At 45.7% G+C, this 16,892-nt stretch overlaps 1 protein-coding gene across 4 annotated transcripts in view; it reads right to left on the reverse strand.

Annotated features, from left to right (window-relative positions):
• The window catches only part of VEZF1 (vascular endothelial zinc finger 1), a 63,748-nt gene that overhangs the window by 26,414 nt on the left and 20,442 nt on the right, over window positions 1–16,892 (reverse strand). For all 4 annotated transcript variants that reach the window (XM_056557497.1, XM_056557498.1, XM_056557499.1 and 1 more), the window contains exons 2-3: window positions 15,886–16,598; window positions 1,085–1,148 (exon numbers count right to left, since the gene is read on the reverse strand). In XM_056557497.1, coding sequence (XP_056413472.1) covers window positions 1,085–1,148; window positions 15,886–16,598 — 777 coding nt within the window. The remainder of the gene's footprint in view (window positions 1–1,084; window positions 1,149–15,885; window positions 16,599–16,892) is intronic.

The raw sequence follows: 16,892 nt of genomic DNA on the forward strand, positions 1-16,892 counted from the left end.
GCATTTTTGCAGTAAAATCAAACATATACAAATTGAGTATCCTTGCGACCGTATGGACCTACAGAATAAATATAAGGTGCAATTTTTACCGAAAACTGCACTGCATAGAAACGGAAGCCGCAAAAAATTACAAAATTGCTTTTTTTTTGCCCCACAAAAAAAAAATTCTGGTTTTGTCGTAGATTTTTTAGTGAAATTATTAATATTACTACAAAGTAAAATTGTTGGTGCAAAGAACAAGCCCTCATATGGATTTTCATGTGGCAAATTGAAAGCGTTTTGTTTTTTCCTCTTCACCTAAAAATCACAAGTGCAAAAATGAAAAATCGCCAAAGAGCGAAGGGGGTTAAGGGTACATTCTCACATACAGGATCTGCTGCATATTTTAAGTTGTAGATTTGATGGTGCAGATTTCAATGTAAACTTAAAGGAGATCTGTAGTGCTCTGAACTTTATCCCCTATCCGAAGGATAGGGGTTACGTTTTAGATCGCGGGGGTCCGAGCGCTGGCCCCCCCCCCCCCCCCCCCCCCCGGGATCTCCTGTACGGTGCCGCAGCAATGTAAAGCAAAGGGGGCATTCCATCCCTGCATGACACGGCCGCCGGCACGCCCCTCCATGTATCTCTATGGGATTCATGGAGGAGCGTGCCGGCTTCTGCATCATGCGGGGACGGAACGCCCATTTCCTGTACACTGACACGGCCCCGTACAGGAGATCGCGGGGGCCCCAGCGCTCGGACCCCCTGCAATATAAAACTTATCCCCTATCCTTCAGATAGGGTATAAAGTTCAGAGCACTACAGATCTCCTTTAAATCTGCAACTTCAAATCCTTCAGCTGTAGCAAAATTACAACTCTCAGCATGCCCGCACAGCTAAAGGCTTTTGATTGCCTATCCTCAAGATATGCCATCAATTCTAAAAGCTTGGATAACCCTTTTACCACTTTGTTTCAATACTTAAAAATGTTTTAATCTCTACTTGCTAGCAGTGAAAAGACCAAATTATTGTTTACATTCAGACTAAAAACCTGTACAAGCCTGATACTTTTTAGATTTCATGAAATAACACGATATTCTCTTACTTGGCATTTGAAGGGTCGTTCTGTAGAATGAACATGCTTCACGTGACAACTTAAATGGTCTGGTCTGTCAGTGAATGAGAAAAAAAAGATACGTAAATATATTAAATATAATAATATATAAAACTTCTTCATCCTTAAAATTAACATGATTACCTTTTACAACACAAATCAAACCATGAAGATATTTAGCTTGATCAAAAAACAAAATAAAAAAAATGAGCTACAAATCTTTCCTTGATCATCAGCTCATGTGAAAGACCCTTAACTATAACGCCCACAAATTCAAGAAACATAATGCAGGTAAGCTGTGTACAGGGGTGTTGGTCGATGGTAAGATAAGGAAATTAGACAATGACTGTTGAAACAATGTTTTAAGTCCTAACAGTTACCAAGTGTCAAGAAAGCAGGCCCTTTGGCTTCATTCAGTCTCCTGAACTTTCTGTATTGATATTAAAGGGTACCTCTCATCAAATAAACTTTTGATATATTTTAGATTAATGAATGTTGAATAACTTTCCAATAGCATGTTAATGAAAAATATGCTTCTTTCTATTGTATTTTTCCCGATCAGTCCTGTCAGCAAGCATTTCTGACTCATGCTGGAGTCCTAAACACTCAGAGCTGCCAGCCTGCTTTGTTCACAGCCAAACAGGCTGTGAACAAAGCAGGCTGGCAGCTCTGAGTGTTTTCCTTTGTGAACAAAGCAGACTGGCAGCTCGTAGCGTTTAGGACTCCAGCATGAGTCTGAAATGCTTGCTGCCAGGACTGGTAGGGAGACCCCTAGTGGTCATTTCTTCAAAGTGGAAAATTAAATAGAAAGAAGCATATTTTTTAATAACATGCAATTGTAAAGTTATTCTGCATACATTAATCTATAATATATCAAAAGTTTTTTTGATGAGAGGTACCCTTTAAGGGGCAGAAAGGGCTCAACTTTAGTGGTCTTTTGAATAGATACAGAGCTGTCAATCATAACTGAAAGGAAGAGCTAAGGAGACCCAACACGGGGAAAGTTTTTTCCGGTTATTCAACTTTCATGACCAAAGCAGTAGGTATACCACTCCTCTTCTGACCTCTGCTGGGAACCCCTACGATCTATCCTGCAGCACCCCGTCATCTGCTGCATGGAGCGAACTTTGCTCCGTGCCTGATGACAGGCAATTCAGGGGCCAGAGTATCATGACATCGCGGCCCCGCCCCCACGATACTCTGGGCCCGTGTATCGCCCATCATCAGCCACGGAGCAAAGTTTGCTCCGTGCAGCAGATGACAGGGGGTGCTGCAGGATAGATTGCGGGGGTTTCCAGTGGCGGGACCCCCACAATCAGACATCTTGTCCCCTAGCCTTTGCATAAGGGATAAGATGTCTAGGGGCGGTGTACCCCTTTAAGGACGCAGCCCATTTTGGCCTTGAGGACAGAGGAAATTTTCATTTTTGAGTTTTAGTTTTTCCTCCTCGCTTTCTTAGAGCCATAACTCTTTCATCCACAGACCCATGAGGGCTTGTTTTTTGAGTGACCAAAATAAATTTACAAATCTGTATACCTTTCTAGCACTAGTTTATTTGAAAACATTTTTGTTTCCCTGGAGTAGACACTTAAATGGGCACTGTCAGACATAAATTTTTGCATGTTGTACATCTTGGGAAAACAATAGTTTTTCTAATATACTTGAACAAAATTTCACATTATATTAAAGAGAACTGCCTTTGAAAATCACTCCACTAGGGGTCCTCAGACCTCCTGGGACACTGATTAGTCCCACAGCAGCATCAGCTTGTCCAAAGGTCATGTACAAGAAATGGCTGATCGACAAGGATGCAGTAGATACACTGCTGTAACAAGGAGATTTTTTTGTACTCACCATAAAATCTCTCTCGTAGCCTTCAATGAGAGACACATATACAGATGGGTATATTCTCTAGCTACTAGGAGGCGATGACACTAGAAAAAAAAAGTCAGCTCTTCCTTGGCAGGATATACCCGCCCACTGGAAGTGAGGTAATCTGTTTTGTCACAAAGCAGTAGAAGAAGCCAACAAAAAAAATATGTCCGAAGGACCCTTGAAAAGAATCCCATATAAAAAAAAAAAAAAAAAAAAAAAACAAGAACCGGAAAAGAGGATCCGGAACCAAAAAAATGAAGAAATGGGTGGGTGCGGTGTCCCCCAATGAAGGCTACAAGAAAGATTTTACGGCATGTGCGCAAAAAAATAAATAAATAAATAAATCTTTTCTCGGTCGCTCTTCATTGGGTGACACCTATACTGATGGGATGTACCAAAGCAGCCCCCTTGGGTGTGAAAACCACCAGAGAAAGGGAATCAGACCAGGCACCAAACCCACTTGACCGTAAGGCCTGCGGATGAGATCCCTGGCAGAAACAACCGAGGCCCACAAACAGATCCTGGAAGAAACCCCTATCCATGGAAATGTACTAGGATGCCAAAGGAAGAGACCGTCCTATGTAGAGAATAAACCTATGGTCCACCTAGAGAGACAAGAAAAAGTCGACTAGGAAAGCTGGATGGGCCTTAACCATCCCAGAAGGAGGTAGGAAATCAACTCCAAGGAGCACAGAACCAGACTAACCTGGCTGGGAAACAAAAATGGAAAGGGACACAAGAGAACACCATCCAGAGTCAACCGATTCAAGAGAACATGGCAGAAAAAATGCGAGGGAGAGCAGCGTACGTCTGAGCAAAAGGTGAGCACAGTAGATGGAGACCAGAAAACCACCGGAAAAAAGAAGAAAGACGGAAACATGTAAGAATAAACAGCCAAAAGGAGCATCTTTGAGTACTTGACATGTGAATCGGAAGTTCCCGACTCATCTGAAAGGCAGACACCTGTAGAGTAAGTAAACCCAACGTCCATGAAACGCTCCGGTTGACAAACTTCTGTGTCGAGACAAGAAGTACGGTACAGAACGACCGCCCCACAAAAGGGATGGCGGAGAAGTCTGGGCGGGAAAGCTAACCTGCCCAAGACATCTACCATCACTGAGGCCCAAAGAACCAGGAGGGCCAATCCAGAAAAGAAGGCATGCCACAGCAGTCTAGGATAGTGTCTAAGACAAAGAGACTAACCAGACACTGACCACAGCAGTCCGAGGACCAAAGCACTCCCAAGCAATATCCCGTCAAGACAGGAATGGAGGGGGAAACAAAAGGGAAGGTTACTCGAGAAGACCGTATTGTCAGTGTAGCGTAACTGACACTTACCAAGGGAAGGATGAACACACCCCTCAAGGTAGATTGCACTGAGGGAGGAGAGCAATGGCAGGACCCAAACAACAGACTGTGCTAGACTGGCTGCCGCTGAGCCATAGATGACTGCATAAACTCCTCCAACAGAGGAGAGTGCCAAGTCTGCATGAACAGCAGTAATAACCAGGAAACAGGAAGAGAGCCAGGTTGCAGAAGTGCACAGCTCAGCTGATTGCTTTCAGCAAAAGCAAGGGCCCAGCCATGTACCCACCTATAAAGAAGGGCAGTCGCGATGAAACCCGGGTACTGACCATGCCAAGCTCCCTGACCCTCGTACCCCCTGTGGAAGGTGGGATTGTCAAAGTGCGCCAGCCACTATAGGAGCAGGGAAATGCTGCCTGAAGGCAAGGGGCAAAGTACTAGGTGGACATAGCCCCCAGGAACCCTGCAACAACATATTGAGGTATGGAGGAGCCAATTTGTATCCCCCAAGAGATCGGAATTCTGGACACTGGTGCTGGGCAAAAAATACAAAGATGTGACTACGAAGTAAGAAGCACACACACATAGTAACCAAAGGGTTGAGAAGAACAACCCAACATGGTGAAATCCTAGACCAGATGGGCGACACGGCTGTAGAAGCGATAGAAACCGCAGATATCGAAAAGTCCGGCAGTATGGAAGACAGCTATGCACCCATCGGTGTGTCACAACCATGCCCATTGCAGAACAATGTTGCACCTTTAGAAAGGGGAACAGAGTGCTGCTGTTGCTGTGAAAGTCGATGGAACCTGCAGGAAACGCCCACACCCCATCTCTTAATGGTGCCACACACCAGGACTGCTGTCGTAGATGCAAGAGAGGAAGGATGTATGTGGGAAAGGAAACATGCAGACACAGTCTGATAGACAGGTATAAAAAGTTCAATGAACTCACCAAGACACTCTGTGGAACTTCACATGGAAAATTAGTCACTGGACTGCAGCCTCTGAAGCAACAAGAATGGGGGCATCACCTGGCACATTAAAAAAACATGCAGACAGTCTGGTTATCTGGCATAGGGACCTTGGCCACACCGGGTCCCGCATTCGGAACCACACACAGAAAGTTACCAGCCTTCAGTCGAGAGAGCAGCAGGCATGTAAAGAGGGACCTGGTAAATGAGGGAACCCCATGAACCAGTATGTGGTGCATTATCACTCAGAAATACACCTTGGCAGTGGGTTATCTGAACTTCCATCCACGGTGTGGGAAGTTTATGGCAGTTGACACGATGTAGTGGTTAACTCTGCAGACAACCGTCTGGCTGACTGGGATAGGATTCTTTTGGTAAAATTTTTATTTTGATGTCTATGTTGTGTGTGTGTGTGTGTATGTGTGTGTGTGTGTGTGTGTGTGTGTGTGTGTGTGTGTGTGTGTGTGATATATATATATATATATATATATATATATATATATATATATATATGTCTAACTTCAACTTTGGATGGTGTTGGCCGGTTTTATCTAATTTCTATTAACCATTGTCTTAGTTCTGGCCAGCGCCCAGTGATGCTCGAAAACTATCTAAATGACCTTGGTAAATAATGAGGCTTTTGTTGGATAACAAGCTTTTTCTATGATAAGAAAAAGTGTAAAAGGAACCATGTGGTTGGTAATAAAGTTATACACCATGAGCCACCGGGGTTCCTTAGCCAATCAGCTCACACTTGGGGTGTTACCATATAAAAGGGCTGTAATCTATTTTGGGGTATGAATTTCTTCTGCAGAGCTATTTCTCTGCAGGTAAGAGAACATCCACCTGTATACATGTGCATTTAATCTGTCTGCTAATCAAAACGGCTGGAGTTGACTGGTTACAGGGAGAAACAGATCCTAACAGATTCCAGAACAATCAGGGTCACACCTTCAAACACGCCCACAGAAAATGGGGTATCGGAGTGCGGTCAAACTAATGGGTGACCTGGTGGTGTAGGAGACCCAGCAGACGAAAGTCTGGCTTACGTCCAGATGACCTCCAGGGACCCTCATCCAGATTCCTTACACCAGCAGTGAGGTACTGGAAACCTGACAACTCCCATGGCAGCCCTGAGAGGGGAGACTGACGTCGGCAGAGACCATGCAGACAAAAGTCCGGCTGATTAAGTACACCTCCAGGCGCTGGTGAAAAGGGGACAGTCAGATAGGCGATCACTGTGCCCCTCGGTCGCATGTGGGAAGGAGGGGAGGCCGAAGAGCCTTGGATAGTATCCCCGTCACCCTGGAAGATCAGGGGAGGCTAAGGAGCCGTGTATTGTATTCCCCATTACCCCATATAGGGGCCATAGGTCACGCTGGGTCACTTCTTTGTACACCAAACACAGCAGTGGGGAACTCCGGAACTCCAGCCGCAGATACATCAGCCGAGTCATGAGTGACAGACGGCGATGGAAACCATGCAGACCACTGTGACTTACTGGTATGGGTCCATAGTATACAACAATTCCCTTCTTCGGACACCTCGCACAGCAGTGGGGTACCGGAATGCCAGCCGCGGATGTGGCAGCTGTGAGATGAGTGACAGGAGAGACTACTGTCTGGCATATTGATATCAGGTCCAATACCTGCCCACGCAGGGACACATCCACGGAGACCTTGCACTGGACGTGGCTATCCAGAGCACTAGCCACAGATGCAGAAGCCTGTGGAGGGGGGAATCATATTGTATGACATGCCAAGAACACCACCTTGACGGGCGGCCGGTGGACCTGACAGAGGAGGAACCTCAAAAGTTTCCTTAGCGTCTGCCAAGAATGCATAAACCCTTGCAAGTGCACCACCAGTGTCTTGACTCAGTAGGGAGGGACTGGAAGTCAGCCGTGGACACAACGGACATGTTGATACTCAGTGGCAGGGGAGAAAAGTCACTGAATATAGCCCCGGTAGTTACCAAGGGATCATGATATCCCTAAACAACGCGCTACAGTGGTACGCATATGCTCCCTGACAGAGAACCCTGCAGAGAATAGGTATAGAGGCATACCCCAACTGACTCTGTAATTTGTCAACAATAGGTCACCCACAGGGTGACAGAAGCAAATAAAGCAGCCCTCAATACAGTCCCAAGAAAGGGCGCCTGCAGATATTAAACAGAAAAACAGGCATGACAGACCAAGGCTATAATAGCACTTGGTTGCCACATGGGGAGCTCACAAGAAGCAATGGAAAACAAGGGCACAATACAATTATAGGCCACAAGAGGGCACCACATGGTACGAGTGACCAGTTTTTTTTTTTAATGGAAGGAAGTGTGGGGAGCAAGGCACCCTGCGCTGATACTGCTTGTGTGGTCCCCTAAGTGAGATGGGCTAGGACGCCCACAGCATGTCCCTGATGTAGGGACACTTAAAATAAGCACATCCCTTGGAGCGGCCACAGCTTAGAACAGCGCGCAAGAGAAGCGCCTGCCAAGCAGCCGAAGGGCTCTAAGCCAGGGGACAAGAGCGGGCCGGCTGAAGGAGCATCCGCCGGCTGCATTGGAGGATAACTGAGCCGATCTGCCTACCTAGCGCCGACGAAGCCCCACCTCACCCCCTCAAGAAGCCGCTGAGAGAAGCACACGGCTGCAGGCAAGCCCCGCGTGAACCTGGAGAGGAGGCAGCCTGACTGTCTGGTTTGAAGGCTGGTTCAGGGGGAGAAGGGCAGAGCTACATGCCGCCATAACCCCCTAAACTCCCGCCGGCTGAACACCTATGATGCGCACAACTGCCGGGTATTGAATGGGGGCATACTCACCCCAGTAGTCCCCACATACTCGCCCCTTGATGTCTTCAGCCAGTATTAGGCCACGCTGCATCATGCCAGGCTGTCATAGCAGGACGAGCAGGGGCAGTGGGGGACCCAAACCCAGGATACAACCTCCAGGCACTAGCCATTGGCGATAAGGGCTTGACAGCCCATACTCTTATGTTCCCTACCCCTTTGTCACATATGGGGGAACAGGTAGCGCCATGCTCCTGAACCCCCACCTGAAAAAGGGAAACATAAACAAGATAAAAACCTAACTTAACATCCCTTACTAGAAAATAAGAAAAAAGACCAGGTCTGGGGAGCTCCCAGACCTTTGTCTTGCCTCCTACTGACACTAGCTAAAACAGATTACCTCACTTCCAGTGGAAGGGAGGAGCCGACTTTTTTACCTAGTGTCAGCGCCTCCTAGTGGCAAGAGCATATACCCATCAGTATAGGTGTCCCCCTATTAAGCGCAACCGAGAAAAAAAAAGCTTTACCAATCATGTGCCTCCAGCTGTTGAAAAACTACAACTCCAAGCATGCCTGGACAGCCAAAGGATGTCCGGGCATGCTGGGAGTTTTAGTTTTGTAAAAGCTGCAGGCACACAGCTGAAGGCAACACTGCTGTACCCCCAACTATTCCAAAACTAAAAGTCCCAGCATTACAGGACTGCCAAAGGATGACACACATGAATGACATAGGAAGATCTAAGTTTTGCACTCACCATTATGTCTTTGGTGGTAGAGTACAGGCAATCTCCAATAATCATTTGTGTGTGTGTGTGTGTGTGTCTGTGTGTGTGTAAAAGAGAAAAAGGGTTACAAAGCAGGGCTCCCTCTGGGCAGTGAGTCAGCAGTGAGGAAGAAAGCTGAGTTATGCACAGTACAGGCCTGCTCCACAAGACAGAATGAAATGCACATTGAGCAGCATTGATATGCTATTTTTTTAAAGTGAAATATGGGGGACAGGGACATAAAAATTACATGTACATGATCAGGATTAGGTACTGAGTAACAACTTTTTTTGTGGGATCTGAAAGGTACACTTTAACTCCTTGGGGACGGAGGGCGTATGCATACGCCCTCGCGTCCCGTCACTTAAAGACGGAGGGCGTATCCATACGCCCTCGGCATTTCCGATCACTGCCCCTAGCCGGGCGGTGATCTGACCGGGATGACTGCTGATATCTATCAGCAGGCATCCCGTGGCAATGCCTAGGGGGGTCCTGAGACACCCCCCCCCCCCCCCATGTCGGCAATCGCGGCAAATCGCTGGTCAATTCAGACCAGCGATTTGCCCACGATCCGGGCCATTCGGGTCACTGGTGACCTGATCGCCCGGAAAATAAGAATGATTGGAGATGTCAGAGACAGCTCCAACCATCCTAAAGGATAGGAGCGAGGTGGCAGTGTTCCCCCGCTCTGGCCACCAATCGGAAGTCTGGGCAGAGCAGGGGGGGGGGGGGGGAAACACGGCCTGCTTACCCGGACCGGCGGAGGCGGCAACCCGGAGCAGAGGCAGCAGCAGAAGGAGCGGCGGCCGGAGAGTGAGGAGGAGAAGGCTGCAGTGAAGATCGCGGTAAGTGATCTTCTCTGTGGCCATCTAAAAGCTGCAAAACTACAACTCCCAGCATGCCCACACAGCCAAAGGCATGCCTATTTGCCTCTTTAAATTACAGTAACTATTTATTTATTTTTAACAGAAAAAGAGTAATTTTTAAATGGTAGGGCCTAACTGGATCTTGACATGGTAGATCTTGAGGCCATTTTTAGGTCCCTGGCTGTCATGGCAATCCATTGGCACCCCACACTTTCGCAGTAGAGGCACTTATGGGTCTACAGTGGAGGCACAGCAGTGAGCCTGGGTCACCCTGGATTTGTAACTGTATGCCAGAAAGTACTCTCTCTTTACCCACACCATATTATTACAGTATTGTGTCTCAAAAGTCTAATGCTACACATCATACTTTAATTTTGCCAACTGTCCTTAGAAATTAACTGCACACTAGAGTGCAGAAGTACTATTGCATGACAGGCAGTAAAATAACTCTTCTGTGCAATACAAATTTTAATAATGACTATGTGGGAGCCTATACTTTTTTAACCAAAGTTTACCTCTATGTAATGAGGAATTAAAGTGATTCAGCTAATAATGGTAAGTGACACAGTCATTTTGATTACTCTTTTAGCTATACATTCCTTAACTTGGGAAAAGTTTTAAACAAAGGAGATGATTAATAAGAAATGACAACATAAAGCTCCCAGTACATAAATAAAAGTTTGATGGGATCTGTTTTAGTAGGAAGAAAAGCACTTTCTGTAACAGCCTAAGGATTCATACATATAACTCCGTTGTGTCTACAAAGCCTGTACAGCTACACAGTCATTAGACACTCCACGCTTCCATAAGGTGTGTTAGGCTGGGTTCACACCACGTTTTGTTAAATACGGTTCGCGTACACGGCTGGGAGGAGGGGGGTGGGGCTTAATCGCGGCATCGGCACTCAGCTGTATTCGGGAACCATATTTAATGTATGTCTATGAGCCGACCGGAGTGAACCGCAGCCTCCGGTCGGCTTCGTTTTCGGCCGTATGCGGTTTCCCGACCATAGGCAAAAACGTGGTCGACCGCGTTTTTGCCTACGGTCGGGAAACCGCATACGGCCGAAAACGGGAACCGTATTTAACAAAACGTGGTGTGAACTAGGGATCGACCGATATCGTTTTTTTTAGGGCCGATAACGATAATCGGTGGAGGTTAGGGCCGATAGCCGATCACTTATACCGATATTCCGGTATAAGTTATCGGCTAATTATCCCCCCGCGACACCACTGCAGATCATTGATTTAAAGCGGGTGCTTTAAATCAATGCACTGCAGTGGCTTTTGCGGTGCCATAGGCCGCCGACACCACCCGCTTCTCTCCCCCTACCTGTCAGGGTGGTCTGGGCCATCCATCCTTCCTGTAGTGTCCGGGCCGTTCCAGGTGAACCCGTCCGGGCTCTCCTTATTCTCCGGCGGTCATCTTCTCACCTCCGGGCAGGCTCCGGCCTAGTACGCTGCATAGACGCCGCTGCGCAGTGACGCCCGTGTGCAGCGATGCACCTGACGTCACGGCGTATCGGCGTCTATGCAGCTACTAGGCCGGAGCCTGCTCGGAGTGGAGAAGATGACCGCCGGAGAAGAAGGACAGCCCGGACCGGTTCACCCTTCACCCGGAGCGCCCCCGGACACTACAGGAACGATGGATGGCCCCGACCACCCCCATTACGGGTAAGTTTAATTTTTTTTATTGACTTGGAGGGTGGGGGAGTGCGGTGCGGTTGGGGGGGCGGTGCATTATCGGCTTATCGGCAAGGTAATTGCTGATACCGATAATGCCCAAAATCGTGATTATCGGACGATAATATCGTCCATACCGATAATCGGTCGATCCCTTGTGTGAACCCAGCCTAACAAAGCATACACAAATTTTTCCTGTCAGATACATACAGAATCTAACAAAATAAACATCTAATTGGAATTTTTTTTTTTAAATATTAGTAGACAGTAAACTTAACTGCAGCAAGCAATGACAGGCAGCTGCTGATCAAGCAAATACAGAGATCTTAACCTGTTGGAGACGGATGGTGTACAGGTAGGTATGCCCTCGCATCCTGGTACTTAAGTACGGAGGGTGTACCTGTACGCCCTCCGTATTTCCGATCATCACCGCTTGCCGGGTGGTGATCGGACCAGGATGACTGCTGATGTCTATAAACAGACATCCCGTGGCAATGCCTAGGAGGGACTGACCGACCAATGGTAGTTGGGGCGGGGGGGTGTTAAAGTTCATTTCCCGCGCTCTGCCCACTGATTGAAGCAGGGGGAACAAGTGTGGCGAGGGGCAAGCATGGCAGGCTTACCGGGCGGCATTGGAGCAGCGGCAGGGACATCGGGGCGGCGGCAAGAGGAGGCTTGCAGGAAAGTGCGGCGGTGGAGGACGCTGCAGTGAAGATCGGTGGAAAGTGATCTTCACTGTGGCCTTCCAAAAGTTGCAAAACTACAACTCCAAGCATGCCGGCTACAGCTTGGAGACCATTACTTTGCGGTCTTCAAACTGTTCTTCCCCAGTTGTTGCATAACTACAACTCCTAGCATGCCTTTTGGCTGTCAGTGCATGCTGGGAGTTTTAGTTTTGCAACAGCTGTAGGCACACTGGTTGGGAAACACTGAGCTAGAGTCTGTTTCCAACGCGTGTGCCTCCAGCTGTTGTAAAACTACAAGTCGCAGAATGCGCTAACAGACCGTACATGCTGGGAGTTGCAGTTTTGCAACAGCTGGAGGCACACGGGTTGAAATCACTGAGCTAGAGTCTGTTTCCTAACTCAGTGGTTCGCCACCAGTGTGCCAACAGCTGTTGCAAAACTACAACTCCCAACATATACGGTCTGCCAGTGCATTCTGGGAGTTGTAGTTTTGCAACAGTTGAAGGTTTGATTACATTCAAACAGGCGGGGGGCTTACAGTGGGTTTCCTCCTACAAGTTTGAGCTGTGGCAAATTTTCCACCGCAGCTCAAACTCCCAGCCAGGGGTGTGGAAATTTAATAAAAAACTACTTGTCCACTGAACTAAAACTGAGGAATATCTACTTGTCCCTCGTGACGATCCACTTGTCTGGACCAATTTTCGCTTTTACACTAATTTTTTTCCTCCTCGCCCTATAATAGCCATAACTACCTACTGTAATGATGCCTTTTAATTTTTCAATAACATTCTCTGAACAAAAAAAATAAAGAATTATTATAATGCCCTTTTTTGACCCCTGTAGTTTATTTTTTTTATTTTTTGCATACCAGGCTGTATGAGGGCTAATTTTTTGCGACAATCTGTTTTTTGTAGCGGTACCATTTAGGTATTGATCTGACTTTTTTAATCGCTTTTTAACTTTTTTTTCTGGGATATTATAAAAATTGCAATTCTGTGGTTTGGTATTTTTTTTTTTTTACATTTATGTCATTTACCATATGGGATACATAATGTTATATTTTAACCATCTAACGGTGAAGCTTTATTAAAGTTTCTCATAAAGGCTTACAAAAGAGAATTACAGTAACAATCGGTCCATAGACCAAAGAACAAATAATAACAATCAGGTACATAGATTATCAGTATAATGTTATATTTTAATAGGTTGTACAATTATGCATGCAGCGATACTAAATATGTTTATTTTTATTATGTTTACATGTTTTGATATAGGAAAAGGGGGTAGTTTGAACTTTTAACATGGAAGGGGTTAATGTGTCTTAACCTTTTATTAAAACTTTTTTTTTTATTTAACACTATTCGACTTTTAGGAGGAACCATGATACTTCTACTGAACTCGATTGATCTGTGTGGTCTGCGGTCCATTGATAGAGCCTAGTCTAGCCATGACAGAGCCACAGACACCAGGAAAGGAGAGGTAGGCCCTCCGGCCACCTCTTTATTGGATCTCCCCCCAAGGAGAATTCACATGTCCCTTTAGACGCTGATCGCCACGTGCTGGCTATTAGCGGCGGCCCCCGGCTACTGAGAACAGCCGGGGGCTGCAGTGTACGGAACGGGCAGGAGTCGGGAGCCCACTCCATACAGACTGCTGAGCGCCGCCAGGTCCGGCCCTGCTTGCCCGAAGCAGGACTAAGGGCCGGAAAAATTCACCTGCCCGGCGCCCAGAACTGCATGTCTCAGGTGTCGGGCAATATGAATTTCACATCCCTGCCAGCGGAAAACTCACTGAACTAGTGCTGGGCAGTATACCAGTTCATACCGAATACTGGAGTGTTTTTTCTGTACGATACAATTTTTTTTAAATGAGTGAATGAATGGGGTATGGAGTGCGCTCCTCGCTCAAGCACACAAACCCCTTCCATATTAAAAGTTCACATTCCTCATTTTCCAGTAAAAAGCGATCAAAAAGTCCAATCCATACAAAAATGGCACCAATACAAGCAGCAGATTAAGGCACACAAAAAAAAGCCCTCATACAGCCCAGTATATGAAATAATAAAACATTAGAGGGGTCATAAAATGGCAATTTAAAAAAAAAAAAAAAAATTAAAAAGTTGAAAATTTTTCAAAATTAGTAAAACTAATGGCAGAAACTAAAATTCGTTATTGCTGTAATCAGGCCGACCTTAAGTATCAAAATAACATGTTCGTTTGACCACAAGGGAATGGCGTAAAAAAAGAAAATTGCATTTTTTATTTCCAATTTCATGGCACAATATTTTTTTGTTTCGGAGCATGTTATGGAAAAATGAAAGGTGTCATTACAAAGGATAATTGGTCCCACAAAAAAACAAGCCCTCATATGGGTCTGTAGATGGAAAAATAAGAGTTATGGCAATTATAAGGCAAGGTGGTAAAAACTAAAGTGCAAAAACTAAATCAATAAACTAATAAAGACCTTACGTACTATTTTGGTTGAAATTATTTTGTGTACCAGGACAGGTGGATCGTCATGAGGGACAAGTAGATAGATGTGTTCCATTTTAGTCCCTTAGACAAGTATTTTAATAATTTTTTTTTTATAATTTCCACACCCATGACTGCTGCTAGCTGGTGTCAGCTGTAATACAGTGGCATCTGCTACGTATTCATGTCAAATGTTGGTGAAGGTTTATCCTAGAATTATTAGCAAAAGTTATCAGTAGATAAACGCACTCTGAAATCCTGCAGACAACACATGAGTTTTTCTATAGCCGAACTGTTACATTTTTGTCTAGAAAATTGTTAAATGGGGCAGGGCTCAGCCAAGGGCCATTCTTGTTGTAATACAGACAGGGCAGAGGAGGGAGGCCTCAGCTTTAGTCACCTGTCTTACAGACAGACACTGTACAGTGAGGAGGACGTGGGGAAGATGGCTGACCTCCTGGTACACGGATTTCTTTAAATTTCTGATTTGTTTTATGTTTCATTTTAAACTTAAGAGGATTAACTAAAAGAAGAAGATTAAAGGGGTACTCTGCCCCTAGCATCTTATCCCCTATCCAAAGGATAGGGGATAAGATGTCAGATTGTGGGGTTCCCGCTGCTGGGGACCCCTGGGATCTCCACTGCAGCGCCCCGCTATCATTACTGCACAGAGCAAACTCGCTCTGTGCGTAATGACCGGAGGAGCATCATGACCCCGCCCCCTCGTGACATCACAGCTCCGCACCCTCAATACAAGCCTATGGGAGGGGGCGTGATGGCCGCAACGCCCCCTCCCATATACTTTTATTGCGGGGACCGGCCGTGATGTCATGAGGGGGCGAAGCCGTGACGTCACGATGCTCCAGCCCCTGTATCACTGGTCAATACACAGAGCGAGTGGGGACACCCCGGGGACGTGGCGACAGCGATTGGGGGAGACATCCAGGGTAGCGGTGATGGTCCGGAGCGGCGGGGACAGGCGAGTATAACTTCCTATACTTATTGCACGGATCACTCAACATACAATGGTTTCAACTAACAATGGTTCATTTGGAACAAATTACCATCGTATGTTGAGGGATCACTGTACTCTTTGGCAGTTCCCATAGAAAATAGATAGTAGGGCAGTGCTCACACACAACTGCCACTCACATCACATTTATCACTTATATCTTTATATCTTATTTCTTTTTTAAGTTTTCGATTACTTTTAATAAACACTAAACATTTTAATAAAAAAACAGTGGCTTAAATAATTTCCAATTGAATGCATGCATCTTCATCATAAAAAAAAAAAATTATATATATATATATATATATATCTCAACAGAAACTAACGTTAATGCTAATATTGAACTTTAATAAATCAGAAGCTGAGCCATACCTTGAAAAACCTTTCCCACAAACACTACATGTATAGGGCTTGGTAATCCCTCCTTCGTGAGATCTCACATGATAGGTCATCCGGTCCTTTCTCTTGAAGCGCTGGTTGCACACTGGGCACTCAAAAGGCTTCTCATCCGAATGGGACAACTTGTGTCTATTTAAATGATAAACATCCCTGAAGGCCTTCCCACACATTTCACAGGCATGGTTTTTCTTAACAGGTTTGCTAGGTTTCTTCACTGGCTGAGGGACAGGCATAGTTGGGATGCTTGTGCTGGCACTAGGAATTGTTGTAGAAGACGATGTTGTAACAGTCGACAGTATGCCTGCAATGGTTGAAACCAAGGATGTTCTACTATTGTCTCCTGCAATAGTAGATATAAGGGGTACGACCGGAGCAGTCTGTGTTTTCTTTGGCCGTGACACCAACTTAATTCCTGTATGGCAGGATTCATGGCGTCTTAAATGGTAACTGTCCCTAAAGGCTTTGCTGCAGTATGTACAAATAAAGGAAGTTTTGGGTTTTTCTTTTTTTATTACAACCGGATCTTTCATAGGTTCTGTTGAAGGTTGAGGTTTCTGTGTTATTGGAATAGGTAGCATAGGCTTTTGATCAGGAGGTTCAACTGGAGCTCCCAAAAGTGGCAGCAAGCTATTTTGGGCAGCCTGCTGTTGGTGATGATGGTGGTGGTGATGTGACGCTTCATGAGCCTGTAATTAATACAATAAAAAGGAACATGGTAAAAGCTAAATTTTCTACTTTGAAAATACAGATTATATAGATGTCTCAAAACTTGTGTAGCGGTTCAGTAGCCCATAGCAACCAAATTCCTTTTATTTTTCAGAGCCAGTTTTCAAAATGAAAGAAAAACTTAAGAGATTTTGAGCACATCAATCACAGCTCAGCTTTCACTTTACCAGAGCTTGTTAAGATAGGAATCCTGAGCTGTGATAGGTTACTGAGTGCAAAATCTCACCACCTTTTTTCTCCCATAGTTTGATAAA

Source organism: Hyla sarda, chromosome 2 (assembly GCF_029499605.1).
Source record: "Hyla sarda isolate aHylSar1 chromosome 2, aHylSar1.hap1, whole genome shotgun sequence".
NCBI classification, from domain to species: Eukaryota; Metazoa; Chordata; class Amphibia; order Anura; family Hylidae; genus Hyla; species Hyla sarda.